At 42.2% G+C, this 16754-nt stretch overlaps 1 protein-coding gene and 1 pseudogene across 2 annotated transcripts; both read left to right on the top strand.

The window, feature by feature from the left end:
* Positions 1 to 297: 297 nt before the first annotated feature.
* DUSP21 (dual specificity phosphatase 21) lies at positions 298 to 1166 on the top strand. The gene has a single exon (XM_037513080.2). It carries the CDS (start codon positions 421 to 423, stop codon positions 988 to 990), a length of 570 nt encoding a protein of 189 aa, XP_037368977.1. The 5' UTR covers positions 298 to 420; the 3' UTR covers positions 991 to 1166.
* Positions 1167 to 15521: 14355 nt separating this feature from the next.
* On the top strand, positions 15522 to 15951 carry LOC119246731 (ATP synthase-coupling factor 6, mitochondrial-like; annotated as a pseudogene). The gene has a single exon (XR_008552084.1). The product of XR_008552084.1 is annotated as an ATP synthase-coupling factor 6, mitochondrial-like (transcript).
* Positions 15952 to 16754: the final 803 nt, after the last annotated feature.

Genomic DNA, 16754 nt, shown 5'->3' with positions numbered 1-16754 from the left:
CCTTGCAGAAAAAGTGTAAGTTTTTCAATACAATAGAAACATTTATAGTGTTCAGTGTAGTCCTAGAATTGAAGCATAAAATAGATATCTTGTAACAGAACATTTTAAAACGTGGGAGACAGATAAGAATTAGGACTTGGAAAATAAACCACTGTGAAGAAAGACAAAAAAGAAAAAGATATTCAGAGTTTCTCTGAGGAACCCTCCAAGTCCTCCCAGCAGCAGCAGCTGTTGCCATGGAAACCAGAATGCCTGGCAGAGGGGCATTGTGACGCAGGGGGTAGGGAGAGGCTAGTGACCAGTGACTGGCCTTCTCTCCCCCACACCCTCTCCGGACACATTGCGGCGTTGCTGCTTCCTGAATTTGCGGCGGGAGTGGTGCCCTGCACTGGCACAGAGAGACCACAGTTCCATCACCTTATGACAACATCCTCGTGCCCCCCTCCGACTCAGGCTGTCCCACAGCCCTCGGTCCATGGCCTCTCCCAGATAACCAACAGCCTGTACATCAGTAATGGTGTGGCTGCCAATAATAAATTAATGCTGTCCAGCAACCACATCACCACAGTCATCAACGTTTCAGTGGAGGTGGTCAACACCTTCTATGAAGACATTCAATATGTACAGGTGCCAGTGGCCGATGCTCCCAGCTCACGCCTTTACGACTTTTTTGACCCTATTGCTGATCACATCCACAGTGTGGAAATGAAGCAAGGCCGCACGCTGCTGCACTGCGTTGCTGGCGTGAGTCGCTCCGCCGCCCTCTGCCTCGCCTACCTCATGAAGTACCATGCCATGACACTGTTGGATGCCCACACGTGGACAAAGTCCTGCCGCCCCATCATCCGGCCTAACAACGGCTTTTGGGAACAACTTATCCATTATGAATTCAAACTATATAGCAAGAACACAGTGCACATGGTCGATTCCCCAGTGGGTGTGATCCCCGACATCTATGAGAAGGAGGTCCGTTTGATGTTGCCGATGTGAAACATCCCGGCCAGCCCATGACATCGGCTCTGGATTCTACACCAACAATAAACTCGAACTTTTGTTGGTTAAGAAAATCACACAATGCCTTTTAGAAGGGCAAGCTTAAAGGGAGAGGGTTATTGGAGTTTTTAGCTTAGTGAGTCTTATCTTTAAATCAGATTCATTAAAGTAAGACGGCAAAAAATTGTTCTTATCCTGTGGTGTTTGCTGGGACCTAAGGGGGAGTGGGAGCTTGGGGAGGGGGGGGGGGTTTAGGGGTGAGGAGGTGGAGGTTTGGGAGGTTTGGGGGTTGCAGGGGTGCGGACGTGAAGGTTTGGGGGCTTGGGGGTAGGGGGTTGTACCCAGTTCAGATGGCCTGAACCCTGAGCCCTGCCCTTGCCCAACTAATCCAAGAGTAAGCCCCCCAGATTGCTGGCTGGTCCTTCCCAACCCAAAGCCAGAGCCTTAAATTCGTAGTGACCCTCTGCCTCTCACAGTTAGTACCAAACTAACTGGCTTTATCAGGGTGCTCTGGGAGCCCTGGGGGAGCCTCAGGATAGCCTTAGTCCCACCCTCAACCACAGTAGTCCGATTCTGGTTTTCTGGAAAGAATTTAGATATAAAATAGTTTTCAAAGATATCATTCCATTATATGAAGTTTTAAAATAATTCTTGAGTGCTGTGCTAGGTGGCAAAGTCTCAAGGTGCCTTCCGCAATCCCCACCAGCCTGTATGGAAATGGAAGTTCCCTTGTCCAGGGCACAGTATTGAGAGACCGCAAGCCTGTGGGGGTACAGTGTGGGGAGGGGTGCGGGTGAGGTTTGGGAGTGGGATGTGGGGCAGGAGTAGGAGGGTAAAGATGTAGGGATGAAGGAGTTCTGTCTCCTCATGGACTGTGGTGTGGAAAGCTAGAGCTGCTAGCCAGGATACAGCTCTGTCACCTATGATACATCATCTCACCAAGACCTGGGGCCTCTCAGAACTTCTGTTTCCTCACCTGTCAAAGCAGTGATTGCCTTTCTCTCACAGTGTTGTGGTGACAATTAGATTCCTTTGCATGGGACCTATACATGAATGGTTTCATGCTTAGAGTGAAGAGCAGCTCATGTTATTAATGATGCTCTTTGGCCCTCTTGGTTGAGGGTCAACACATTCAACCTCACAATGGTATTTGCCCCATCTGTCAGGAGCCCGTAGTTATCTACAAAGTGTTCTTCCCCAAAATCTTCCTGTTTGCAAAAACCAATAGCTTCAGGGCCTCCCCGGTGGCACAGCGGTTGAGCGCTGGGTTGCGAAGCTGCCCGCGGCCTCTGCGGCGCCGGTTCGATTCCCGGCTGCTCCCCGGCCACGGGAGGAGGGTCCCACATGGCGCGCAGACCTCTCCTGCCGCCCGCTGCTCCCCTCAGCAGTGTACTTCGGTCCTTCTGCCTGTTCTGCTCCCCGCTCTGGCTCTGGTGAATTCTTTCACACTCCCGCGCTTCTGACTGTACCCAGTGCATGTATGAACAAACAAGCAAACAAACAAATAAATAAATAAAACATGCCTCTATATAAAAAAAAAAAAAAACCAATAGCTTCAGTTTCTTTAAGACCTTACCTCAGAGGAGGCCTAGATTTCTAGCCATTACATCAGAGTTCCCATTGTATCATTGTGTTTAACCCATATGCAAGCAAGAAATACAATTCCAACCTCCACCCCAAAAGGCCTTGTTTTAGAATCACTGACCATTAGAACCAGAGCCTCGGTATATACTGGGATCCACAACAGCACTTGCCAAAAGAACTAATGAATGTGTGCCCTGGAATCTAGGATTATTCAACCTCCCCCAAGTGCTAGTTTGGAACCAGCTATCCTAATCCAGAGGGTTCTAGGTGATTATATATATACACATAATCAAAGTACAGCTACTTTGCTTGACACAGACCTGTGTGTCCAAAGCTCGGTGCAGTTGCAATATCTTTTATTCCCAAACCCACTCTTACCTCCGCTTCTACAAGAGGAGTGTTCAGAGACACCATTAGGTATGTGTGTGTGTGGAAGGGGGGGGTCTATGTAAACCATTACTTTAGACAGATCTCCTTTTACAGATAGAAGCATAGGGACATAGAACACAAGATGTGGTATATAGCAGAGCCCTCACAAAGGAATCCTTCTGGCAAAGACCCAGACAGAAATTTTATTTTCAAGTATTTTTTAAAAAAATAATTTCGGTTATATGTGTGTGTATATTTTCATTTTTTAAAATAGCTAAATTCATAGACCATAAAATTAACTCTTTTTGGACGTACAGGCATAGATCCATGTAACCACTGCCACAAACAGAGCAGTTCCATGACTTTAAAAATTTTCCTCATGAGTTCCCCTTTTTTCCCCAGGATTGGTCCCTCCCCAATCCTGGAAAACACTGGTCTGTTCTCTGTCCCTACAAATTTGCTTTTAACAGAATATCACATAATGGAATCATGCAGGACGTAACCTCTGGAAACTGGCTTCTTTCACTCAAGCATAATGTTTTTGAAATTCAACCATGTTTTACTCAGTTGAAGGATGTACCACAGTTTGCTTTACCCACACCCATTGAATGTGAATTCAATGTATAAATGTAAATTTTTATTTACCCAATAAATGGGTTTATGTTAGTTTCCTAGGGGGTGTTATTATAAAATATCAAAAACTGAGAGGCTAAAACAATAGAAGTTTATTTTTTCACAGTTCTGGAGACCAGAAGCTGTAATCAAGGGCTCAGCAGAGCGGCAATCCCTCTGAAACCTGGAATGAAAAATCCTTCCTTAACTCTTTCTGGTTTCTGGTGGTTGCTGGCAATCCTTGGTCTGTAGAAGCATCACTTTAATCTCTGCCTCTATGATCACATGGCCCCTTCCTCAGTGTGTTTTCACGTTCCTCTTCCCTCTGTGCTTGTCTCTGTCCAAATCTCTCTCTTTTTATAAGAATACCCGTCATGGGGGCCTCCCTGGGTTAAGGGGTTAAGACGCAGCACTATGAAGCTACCAAGTTCCATCTCCGGCCAGGGAGGTAACCCACATGGCTCAGCAGACCTCTCCTGTCTTGCCTGCTACTCCCCTCAGCAGTGTATTCAATCAGTCTGCCTGTTCTGCTCCCCACTCTGTCTCTGGGGAGCCCTCTCACTGCCTGCATTAAAAAAAAAAAAAAGATAAATGGATGATTCTCACATACACCAGGAGCAATGAAGGTAGGACAAGCTATAATAAAACTGTGTTTACAGAGACATTAGAGCAGTGAAACCGAGCAGAGGGAACGGTGGCTGCCGAGTGGAGCCCCTATGCTGCTGTTAACTCAGGGGCACACACCCACATGAAAGGTTTTGGAGACCCGGCACTCTGCCGGAGAAGGGGCTGCACAGAGTTGGCCTGCAGAGCAGAGAGTTCACTACTAGAGAACTATTAGAGTAGGGGTACAGAATGGTGATTTCTGGGTTGAGCCTGAAGTTTCCAATCAAGTACAGTCGGAGCCCAAACCAGCAGCCAGAGAGATCAGATCACCTGGGCCTCCTCTTAGACAAGGCTACTATTTGTAGCAGAAAGTTGTGATTTTCAAAAAACATGGCTTACCCTCTTCACCCCCCACAAGACAAAAGCTGAAACGACTGAATAATCTCACTAACCAGAGTTTAAGCACCTGGATCTTAATAACAGCAGCAAGCACCCTGGTAAGTCGCCACACTTGAAAAGTAAAGAGATAAGTCCTGGTTTGTGGCCCTGTCTTAACCATAATCCTCTCCCAGTCCCATATCTAGAATTCAACCACAGCCTAGAGGCTGAGGCTGGCAAGAGACTACATGACGTATTTTGGCTAACAAGTTGGCCCAGAGGAGGGAATCACTTGGATTCCCCACCACAGAACATGAGTACCCACAGCACAACAGGAAGCTTAAATAATGATGCTCACTGGAGGCAAAATTTTGGTGCTCTACTGCCCCAGTTCTTTTGTACCGATTGCCTCTTTACCATCACCAGTGCCCCAGTCATCTGGACAGGTACCAAGGCACTTGTTTGTGAAAGAGTAGGCACCTAAAGGTACTAGGTTAAAAACATAGGATTGTGCCTAGCTTCTTATACGAGGGGTATGAAGTCAATTTAGTAAGATAAGAAAACTCCCTGCTACAACTCATGAAAATTAAAAATTAAGAGTCTGAAGAACATATCAAACCCGCTGGAGCAGGGCCTCCCTGGTGGCACAAGGGGTTAAGCAGAGCACTGTGAAGCTGGCCGCAGCCTTTGCAGCACAAGTTCGATCCCTGGCCGGCCAGGGAGCTGACCCACATGGCACTGCAGACCTCTCCTGACTCACCTGCTGCTCCCCTCAGCAGTATATTTCAGTCAGTCTGCCTGTTCTGCTCCCCACTCTGACTCCAGTGAATCCTCTCACCCCCAACACCTCTGGCCTGTACCCCAGTTCTTGTATGCATAAGTAAATAAATCTTAAAAAAAAAAACTGCTGGAGCAAAAACAAACAAACAAACAAACAAAACCCTAAGAGAAGTCTCAACCTAGCAGAACCGAAGAATATGCCTGAAGAGGAGTTTAGGATAATAGTTATAACCATGCTCGTTGAGTTAAGGATAATGTAAAACAGGAATACAGTATGAAGATCGAGAAAATATGAAACTGTCACAAATAGAACTCATGGATCTTAAAAATATTTTACCTGAACTTAAAAAATACAGTAAAGGGTCTCGACACTAGACAAATGCAAGTAATGGAGAGAATCAGTGAGCTTGAATACATACGGGTAGAGAACACACAAACAGAACAAAAAAAAGAATAAAGAATCAAAAAATGAAAAAAGTGTAAGGAGCTCTTTGGTATAACCTAAAGGGAAATAACACCCATATCCCATGGGTCCCAGAAGAAGAGAAAGAGAAAGCAAATAAATTTTATATTTATATTCCCCATACAATTGCAATCCCTTATTTTGACCCAATCCTCCCCTCCATGCCCCCCCCCCCCATAGAGTGTCTCTGGTTCATAGTTTTTGTTGATTTTGATTTTCACTTTCTTATAGTTATCTTTTTCCTGGTCCCTTATTTAAGTTTTCTAGATTCCTGCTATGAGTGAGACCATCCGGTATTTTTCTTTTTCTATCTGGCTTATTTCGCTGAGCATGATCCCTTCCAACGCCATCCATGTTGCTGCAAATTGCATGTGTTTATCTTTTTTGAATGCTGAGTAATATTCCATGGTGTATATTTACCACATCTTCTTGATCCAGTCATCTATTTTTGGGCATTTGGGTTGTTTCCAAAGCCTAGCTATTGTAAACAGTGCTGCTATAAACATAGGGGTGCAGGTGCTCTTCGGAATTGATGTTTCTGTGTCCTTTGGGTAAATACCTAGGAGTGAAATTGCTGGATCATATGGAAGCTCTATGTTTAGTAGGTCCAGAAATCTCCACACAGCTCTCCATAGTGGTTGGACCAGTTTGCACTCCACCAGCAGTGCAGGAGAGTTCTTTTCTCCACATCCTCGCCAACATTTGTTGTTGCTAGTTTTTTAATATGTGCCATTCTCACTGGTGTAAGATGGTATCTCATGGTAGTTTTGATTGCATTTCCCTGATCAAGTGATGTTGAACATTTTTCATATGCCTGTTGGCCATTTGCATTTCCTCTTCACAGAAGTTTCTTTTTAGCTTTTCTGCCCAATTTTTGACAGGATTATTTTTTTTGTTTTTGTTGAGTCTCTTTAGCTGTTTGTAGATTTTTGTCATCAGTCCTTTATCATTAGTGTTGTGTGCAAAATGTTCTCCCAGTTGGTGGGTTTCTCTTTGTTTTGTTATTGTCTCTTTTGCTGTGCAGAAGCTCTTTAATTTGATGTAGCCCCAGCTGTTGATCTTTGCCTTCACTATCACTGCTTTGGGTGATGTGTCTGTAAAGATGTCTTTGATGTGCAAATCACGTAGTGTTTCGCCTATATTTCCTTCTACGTATTTTATGGTTTCAGGTCTTATGTCTAGTTCTTTAATCCATTTTGAGTTGATTTTTGTGTATGGTGTGAGGTAGTAGTCAAGCTTCATTCTTTTGCATGTAGCGACCCAGTTTTCATAGAAAATTTATTTAAAGTGGGCCTCCCCTGGTGGCACAGAGGTTGAGCACTGGGCTGCGAAGCTGCCCACAGCCTCTGCAGCACCGGGGACCAATCCCCGGTCTCCAGCGAGGGTCCCACATGGCGCAACAGACCTCTCCTGCTGCGGCCGCTGCTCCCCTCAGCAGTGTATTTCATCACTCAACCTGTTCGGTTCTCCGCTCTGGCTCTGGTGAATTCTCTCACTCTCCCATGCTTCTGACTGTATCCAGTGCTTGTATAAATAAATAAATAAATAAATCTTTTAAAAAAAGAAGAAAGAAAGAAAATTTATTTAAAGAAATAATTGCTGTGTGCCATCTTTATCTGGGAAATGAACCAGAAGTCCTGATCCAAGAGACCCAGAGTTTCAAACAAAATACCAGACAGACACACTCAGAGACTCATAATTAAACTGTTGAAAGCCAACGATAAGGACAAATTATTAAAAGCAGAGAGAGAAAGAAGAGTAACCTATGAGGGAACACCAATTAGATTGTCCAAGGACTTTTCAGTACAAATATTATAGGTAAGAAAGTAATGGCAGGAGGTTTTTTAAAATACTCAAAGACAAGTATTTCCAGTCTAGAATCCTTTATCCTATTAGATTATCATTCAAGACAGAAGGAAAGTAAGAAGATTCCCTAAAAAGCAAAAATTAAAAGAATGTATCAACACAAGCATGGACATGAAGGAATTACTAAAGGAACTATTATGAAACAAGAAAACAAATATAGATTATACACCTAAATTATACAATGTATAGGAGAACAGTAACAATGTAACCCACTAGAACAAATTTGAGATCACAGTCCAAAAGGTCACAAATATACTATTCTCAGCAGAATCTTAAAACAAAAACCATAGAAGTAATGCTTAAGACATGGGAAAAGAAACTGAACAAAATTCAAAAGAAAAATGTCAACAAATAAAGACAAAAACAAACTTAAAAAATAACAAAATGGCAATAAGCACTATTTCTCAATAGTCACCTTAAAGGTAACTGACTTGGATTCACCAATTGTAAAGAGTGATTAGACTCCAAAACAAAGTTTGACCTCCTATTGTTTACAGGAAACCCATCTTACCAATGAAAACAATCCCAGACTTCCAGTTAAAGCCTGGAAAACAATTCTAGAAGCAAACGCCAATTCTAAAAGGTCAGGAAGCGCTATACTCTTGTCAGATAAAATAGATTTCCAACCAAAAAAGGTAATAAGAAATAGGGATTCACATTACGTTATGATTAAAGACAATACAACAAGAGCCTAATACAATGAGGATATACTCTTTCAGAATCTATAGGATACAACAAAAAAGTCTTAAGAGGAAAGACAATTACAAATAGAGGCCCATCAGTGTGAAAAAATAATAACAGTACAAAACACAACAAAACTAAAACAGACAATTATAAATCAGAGACATACTGCGGGGGAGGAGGAAGAAGAGGGATCAGAGGGAGGGAGGAGCACAGGGGACTGAGGTGATGGTGCACCGGTGCATTGGTTAAGGAAACTCTATGGGGACTACACCTGAGGAATGGGGGGAGGCAAATATTGTTTAAAAATGAACAATGTAGGGCCTCCCCGGTGGCGCAGCGGTTGAGCGCTGGGTTGTGAAGCTGCCCGCAGCCTCTGCAGCGCTGGTTCGATCCCCGGCTGCTCCCCGGCCACCGGAGGAGGGTCCCACATGGCGCGCAGACCTCTCCTGCCGCCCGCTGCTCCCCTCAGCAGTGTACTTCGGTCCTTCTGCCTGCTCTGCTCCCTGCTCTGGCTCTGGTGAATTCTCTTACCCTCCCGCGCTTCTGACTGTACCCAGTGCTTGTATGTATAAATAAATAAATAAACTTTAATAAATAAATAAATAAAAATGAACAATGTAAAAATTAAAAATAACATTAAAAAAACAAATAGAGGCCCAGATTAACAAAAAAGAAAAAGCCAAAATAAGTAACTTAATACTGAGAAGATACACTGAATGATAAACCTGTAGCTCAGCTAACAAAGAAGGGAGAAAAACTAAACAGGATAAGAAATAAAAGAGGAGAGATTAGGGCCTCCCCTGGTGGCGCAGCGGTTGAGCGCTGGGCTGCAAGGCTGCCCGTAGTCTCTGCAACACCGGTTCGTTCCCCGGCCACCAGCGAGGGTCCCACCAAAAAAAAAAAAAAAAAAAAAAAGATTACCACAGATGCCATAGAAATACAGAGGATCATAAGAGATTACTATGAACAACTATATGTCACTAAATTCAATAATATTGATGAAATGGACAAACTTTTAGACTAATATAGCTGACCATGATTAAACTAAGATGAAACAGAAATGCTGAATAAACTGATCACAGTCATGAAGTTGAAACAGCTATCAAAAATATCCCCCAAGACAAAAGCTGAGGGCCAGATGGCTTTATGAACATATTCTATCAAACCTTCAAAGAAGTACTTGCACCCATCTTGCTCAAATCATTTTAAAAATCCAATAAGAGGGAATAATCCATAATACAGTATATAATGCCAACATTATCCTAGTAGCAAAACAAGGAAAAGACACCACAATGAAACTATAGACCAATATCTCTGTGAAAATTATCAACAAAATTCTAGAAAATCCAATTCAACAATACACTGCAATGATTATAAATCATGATCAAGTGAGATTTATCCCAGACTGCAAGAATGGTTTAATATATGTAAATCAATTAAGGTAATATATTATATCACAAACATAAAGACAAAAATCATATGAATATCAACAGATACGGAGAAAGGATTTGATAAGATTTATTCCTCATTTATGATAAAAACTCTAAAAAGATAGGAATAGAAGGAACTTACTGCAACATAATAAAATCTATATACCACAAACCTATAGTCAATATAATACTTAATAGTAAAAGCTGAAAACTTTTGCAGGGACTCTACCTACAACATGGTAGAATAGGGAGGTTGGTATCACCCTCTACCATAAAAAGAACTATAAAAAATAGGGCCTCCCTGGTGGCACAGGGGTTAAGACGCAACCTATGAGGAAATCCACGGCCACTGAAGCACGAGTTTGATTCCCAGCCGGCCAGGCAGAAACCCACATGGCAGGACAGACCTCTCCTGTCTCGCCCGCTGCTCCCCTCAGCAGTATACTTCGGTCAGTCTACCTGTTCTGTTCCACACTCTGTCTCTGGTGGGTCCTCTCACCCCCCGCATCACTGGCCTGTACCCCAATTCTTGTATAAAAATAAATAAATCTTTAAAAGAAAAAGAACTATAAAAAAATAATTTTTTTTCAAGAAGCGGAGTACAGGCCAGATGTGTGGGAGGGTGAGAGGATTCACCAGAGGCAGAGAGGGGAACAGAACAGGCAGACTGACTGAAATACACTGCTGAGGGGAGCAACGGGCGAGACAGGAGAGGTCTGCCACGCCATGTGGGCATCTCTGCAGCCGGCGGGGATCAAACTGGCACGGCAGAGGCTGTGGACAACTTCACAGTGCTGCACTCAATTGCCTATGCCAACAGGGCGGCCCTATAAAAAATAATATTTGCTCATAGGAAGATCCAGACCCTCCCTTCCAACTATAGAGATGCCACTGAGCTCTTTTTTTTTTTTTTTAAAAGATTTATTTATTTATTTATACAAGCACTGGGTACAGTCAGAAGCACGGGAGGGTGAGAGAATTCACCAGAGCCAGAGAGGGGAGCAGAGCAGGCAGAAGGACTGAGGTACACTGCTGAGGGGAGCAGCGGGCAGCAGGAGAGGTCTGCGCGCCATGTGGGACCCTCCTCCGGTGGCCGGGGAGCAGCCGGGGATCAAACTGGTGCTGCAGAGGCTGCGGGCAGCTTCACAACCCAACGCTCAACCGCTGCGCCACTGGGGAGGCCTGCCACTGAGCTCTTGAACTAAAGTTGGTAGCCAATAAGGGTAAGCAGATGAGGAAGGGAAGGGGAGCATGACTGGACTGGGGGTTGACCATCCAACCACTATGGGGGCAACCTAGGATATTGTAAAATTCCCTGGAGGAACTCGGCTGACATATGAGTGGGTACAGGCCCTATTTAGGACAGTGGGAACTCTGCAGGCGCAGATCCAGAAAATTGGGAATGCAGTGTAATCTGTCAGAGTGGACAGCAAAAACTCCCTCACATCCCCTTCCTGGAAGAGACCATAGAGAAGCCAGGCAGAACCAGGCCTGGACTCCATAAAAAGTCCAATAGCAGAGCGGAGGACTTGTGAGATAATTCATGAATGCTTTGAGAAAGTAAGCAAATAGTGCACAGACATTGCAGAAGCAGCAACAGCAGCAAAGACAGAGGCAGGAATGGGGCAGTGAAAGCCATTGTGGAAAGTCAGTGACACTTTGGCACACACCCACCTTCATACATGCAGCCCTGCTATCAGACCAAGTGCAAATTAGTCCTGGGAAAAAGACTGGTGGTCCAGACCTAGTTCTTCCCACCTGGAGACTCAATCTTCATAGAACACAACCCACTGCAGAAAGGAGCAGCAGGGAGGCAGAGTGGGAAGTTTAAACAACCTAAGCACAGAATACAGTTTCCTGTGGAACAAAAGAAGAGGAGGTAGCTGAAAACAACTCCATTCCTCAAACTGAGATCGAGTCTTAAACTCCCAGACTCCAGTCCTGCTCCCACCTCATGCTAAGGTGAACTAGGGAGAGAAATAAACAAATCTAAATTCCCAGTGCCCCAACCACACACATTCACATGCACAAATAGCAAATAAGGCAACACACACCTAGGAAAGCAAGGAGCGTCTGAACACAAGATGGAAAAACAAAAGGAGAAGGAAAGAAGTCCTGGGACAAATATATAGGGTGCAGAATAGAGGAGTTATCAGATAAAGACCTCAAAACAATATCAAAAATGCTAAATGAGCTACTTGAAGGTCAGTCAAAGGCAGATAGGTGGGTGCAAGATCATAGAAAGTAGATCCAGAAACAAAGCGAGTTCTTCACCAAAGAGATTGAATATATAAAAAGATCACAAAAAGAGACACTGGATGAAATGCAGACAAATCTAGGAAGCACTTTAAATAGAATTAAACTAGTAGAATGAAGAATTTTAGAGGTAGAAGACTCAAATGAACACATCACCTGTTTAGAAGAAGAGAGAAAAGACAAAGGAAAAATGAGGAAACTCTATGAAAATATAAAACTCAATTAGAAGAGGAAACATAAGAATAATCAGAATCCCAAAGGGGGAAGAGAGAGAAATGGGAGCAGAAACCATATTCAAAAAATGATAACTGAGAATTTCCTAAACTAAAAGATGAATTAAACATTGATGTCCAGGAAACAGAACACCCAAATTTTTAATGTGTCTACACCTAGGCACATCAGTGCAAACAGTCCAAAATCAAAGATAAAGAAAAAATTGGGGGGCCTCCCTGATGGCACAAGGGATTGAGTGCAACGCTATGAACTGTCCGTGGCCTTTGCAGGGCAAGCTCAATCCCCAGCCGGCTGGGAACACATAGTGCAGCAGACCTTTCCTGTCTTGCCGGCTGCTCCCCTCAGCAGTGTATTTCATTACATCTGCCTGTTCTGCTCCCCGCTCTCTCTGGTGAATCTTCGCACCCCCCATGACTCTGGCCTGTACCCCACTTCTTAGAAAGAAAAAAGAAAAATTTTTTCAAGAAGCCAGGGAAAAAAATAATTTACAAAGTCTCCAAATTAGGGTTTTCTAGGTCTTTAGCCCAGACACTCTCCAAGCAAAAAGAGAGTGGAATGAAGTGGTCACAATCCTAAAAGACAAGAACTCCCAGTCAAAAATTCTCTATCCTGAAAAATTATCATTCAAGTATGAAGATTGAATAAAGGTTTTCCCAAGCAAACAGAAGCTAACAGAGTTTACCATCACCAGAACTGCCCTTCAAGAAATGCTGAAAAGAGTTATTCTACAAGAAAAGAAAAAATAAAACTCAAATTCCTTAGCAAAACGGCATTAGCAGTTCACCACCAGAAGCATGTGCAAGAATACTATGAGTCAAAACAAAAAACTAAGGGGGAGGAAGAAATGGAGTTAAATGTTGGATAGCAGATACCAGTTCATCAAGGACTTAAGACAGAGATTTAAGTAAACCCTCCATGGTAATCACTAGCCAAAAATCTAGAACAGAGACCCACAGATAAAGGAACAAAGAAACTGACAGAAATTATAAGGAAAATCACCCAAAAAGAGAAGATAAAAAGTATTGGAAAAAGAAACAGAAAAATTAAGCAGTCAAAATCATAACAAAATGACTGATAGTAATTCATTATCAATAATCACTCTAAATGTGCATGATCTGAACTCGCCAATAAAAAGACAGGCTAACAATGTAGGTGAAAAGATTTCAGTCATTGATACTTTGTTTACAAGAGACTCCACTTAAAGCCAAAAGAAAAAACAAACTAAAAATAATAGGTCAGAATAAGGTCATACATGCGAATAACTCAAAGAGTAAAGCAGAAATTTCTATTCTCATATTTGATAAATTAGACTTTTAACTAAAAAAGGTAATCAGGGACAAAGATGGACGCTATGTATGAGTCAAGAGAACAATTCATCAACATGATATAATTTTTAATATTTATGTGCCTAATATAGGAGCATCTAGTTACATAAAGTAAGTATTAACAGCTTTAAAACAACATATCAACAAAAATACAATCATTGTTGGAGACCTCAACATCCCACTAACAAAAAGGGATAGATCATCCAGACAGAATTAACAAAGAAATAAAGGCCTTAAGTGAAGTGCTAGAACAGATGGATTTATTGGATATTTATAGAGCTTTTCATCCCCAAAGAAATGAATACACTTTCTTCTCCAGTGCACATTCTCAAGAATAGATCATATACTAGGACATAAAACCTGTCTCAGAAAATATATGAATATAGAAATTATATCAAGCATCTTCACAAACCACAATGCTATAAAGCTAGAAATCAACCACAAAAAGAATCCTGGACCAAACCAAAACAGGTGGAGACTCAACAAAATCCTGAAGAAATCAAAAAAGAGATCAAAAAGCAACTGGAAACTAGTGCAAACGGAGAGACAACCTACCAGACTCTATGGGATGTTCTTAAGGCAGTACTACATGGGAAATTTATAGCAATAAAGTCCCAGATTAAAATACACACACAGAAAATTTCAAATTAATAATCTAAAGGCAGTAAAAGGAACTAGAAAAAGAACAAAAGCATCCAAAAAAATGAGTAGAAAAAAATAACAAAATACAAGTAGAAATAAATGGAATAAAAAGCAAAACAGTCTGAAAAGACCAGTGAAACCAAGATTTGGTTCTTCAAAAAACAAAAAAAATTATTGATAAGCCATTAGCTAGGCTTATAAATTAGAGAGAGAACCCATGTAAATAGAATCAAAAATAAAAGAGGCGGTGGGCCTCCCCGGTGGCGCAGTGGTTGAGCGCTGGGTTGCGAAGCTGCCCGCGGCCTCTGCAGCGCCGGTTTGATCCCCGGCTGCTCCCCGGCCACCAGAGGAGGGTCCCACATGGCGCGCAGACCTCTCCTGCCGCCCTCTGCTCCCCTCAGCAGTGTACTTCGGTCCTTCTGCCTGCTCTGCTCCCCGCTCTGGCTCTGGTGAATTCTCTCACCCTCCCGCGCTTCTGACTATACCCAGTGCATGTATAAACAAAACAAACAAACAAATAAATAAATAAAACATGCCTCTATTAAAAAAAAATAAATAAAAAAATAAAAGAGGCGGAATACAACATTCACAGCCGAAATACATAGGATCATTATAACCTATTACAAAAGTCTCTATGGAAACAAACTGGACAACCTAGAAGAAATGAACAAATTTTTAGACTCATACACCCTCCCAAGATTGAACCAGGATGAAATAGACAACTTAAACAGTCTAATCACGAGTGCTGATATTGAAAGAATGAAAAGTCTCCCTAAGAACAAAAGCCTAGGACCACACGGCTTCTCCAGTGAATTCAACCAAACCTTCAAAGAAGATCTAATACTTATGCTACTCAAACTCTTTAAAATAATTGGAGGGAGGAAAACTCCCCAACATTACCCTGATCCTAAAACCAAACAAAGACAATATAAATGGGCCTCCCCGGTGGCGCAGTGGTTGAGCGCTGGGTTGCGAAGTTGCCTACAGCCTCTGTAGCGCCGGTTCGATCCCCGGCTGCCGGCTGCCGGCTGCCGGGCGAGGGTCCCACATGGCGCGCAGACCTCTCCTGCCGCCCGCTGCTCCCCTCAGCAGTGTACTTCGGTCCTTCTGCCTGTTCTGCTCCCCGCTCTGGCTCTGGTGAATTCTCTCACCCTCCCGTGCTTCTGACTGTACCCAGTGCTTGTATGTATAAATAAATAAATAAATCTTAAAAAAAAAAAAAGACAATATAAAAAAAGAAAATAATGGAGAATGGTGGTGGTAGCGGTGGCTTTGGCAACTCGGGGACTGAGGGCAAGTAACAGAATCACCATGATTCTTCAGTGGCTCTTCAAGTTCTCCTCTCTCATTCAACTTGCAGTCTCAGTTCATTTCAGGAGGAACATTGGTGCTACAGCAATGGCATTTAAGGAACTTGATCCTGTACAGAAAATCTTTGTGGACAAGATTAGAGAATACAAAACTAAGCGACAGGCATCTGGAGGACCTGTTGATACTGGCCCAGAATAACAGCAAGAGCTGGATAGAGAACTTTTTAAGCTTAAGCAAATGTATGGCAAAGCAGACATGAATACATTCCCTAACTTCAAATTTGAAGAACCCAAGTTTGAAGTCACTGACAAACCACAGTCCTGAAGAAATGATGTAAAATGTATCTGGTAATTTATCCTGCATTAGTTTGCAACTTATGAGAAGTATCAGAATAAACATACATTTCACCACTGTCAAATGTGCTTTTAATTCTGATTCCAAATAAATAATTGGTGGTGCTGGGGAAAAAAAAGAAAAGAATGGAGCGATATCTCTGATGAACATAGATGCAGAAATCCTCAACAAAATCCGAGCAAATCAAATATAGCAAAATATTAAGAGAATCATCCACCATAATCAAGTAGGCATCACCCCAGGTATGCAAATCTGGTTCAACATATGCCAATCAATCAACACCACTCACCAGATCAACAAGAAGGAAGATAAAAACCACAAGCAACTCAATAGACACCAAAAAGCATTCAACAAGATGCAACATCCATTTATAATAAAAACAGTCAAGAAAATGACTTAAATAAATACATATAAATAAATACAATATAACCAAACATTATAAAAGTAATATATGACAAGCCTACAACCAACATCATGGTGAAATGCCAAAAGCATTCCCACTAAGATCAGGAACAGGATGGGGATGTTCACTATCATCACTATCTTTCAACATAGTATTGTAAGTGCTAGTTGAAGCAATTAGGCAAGAAAAAGACATAAAAAGAATCCAAATGGGAAAAGAAGTGAAACTGTCACTGTTTGCAGATGACAGGCTAATATACTGAGAGAAATCAAAAGATCCTACCAAAATGAAAAACGATGTAAGAATTATATAAAATAAAATATAAAAAAAAGATTCTACCAAAATACTTCTAGAAATAATAAATAAGCACAGTTAAATGGCAGGATATAAAATCAATGTGCAAAAATCAGTGGCATTTCTTTATGTAAACACTGTATCAGAAGAAAGGGAAATAAGGAATGCAA

Source organism: Talpa occidentalis, unplaced genomic scaffold (genome assembly GCF_014898055.3).
Source record: "Talpa occidentalis isolate TD23 unplaced genomic scaffold, MPIMG_talOcc4v2.1 talOcc4.15, whole genome shotgun sequence".
Taxonomy (NCBI): Eukaryota; Metazoa; Chordata; class Mammalia; order Eulipotyphla; family Talpidae; genus Talpa; species Talpa occidentalis.
The sequence above is the reverse complement of the archived record's forward strand: the minus strand, read 5'-3'. Positions and strand labels throughout refer to the sequence as shown.

Coding starts and splice junctions, on each gene's coding strand:
- DUSP21 (XM_037513080.2), top strand. CDS start 421: ATGACAACATCCTCGTGCCCCCCTCCGACTCAGGCTGTCCCACAGCCC.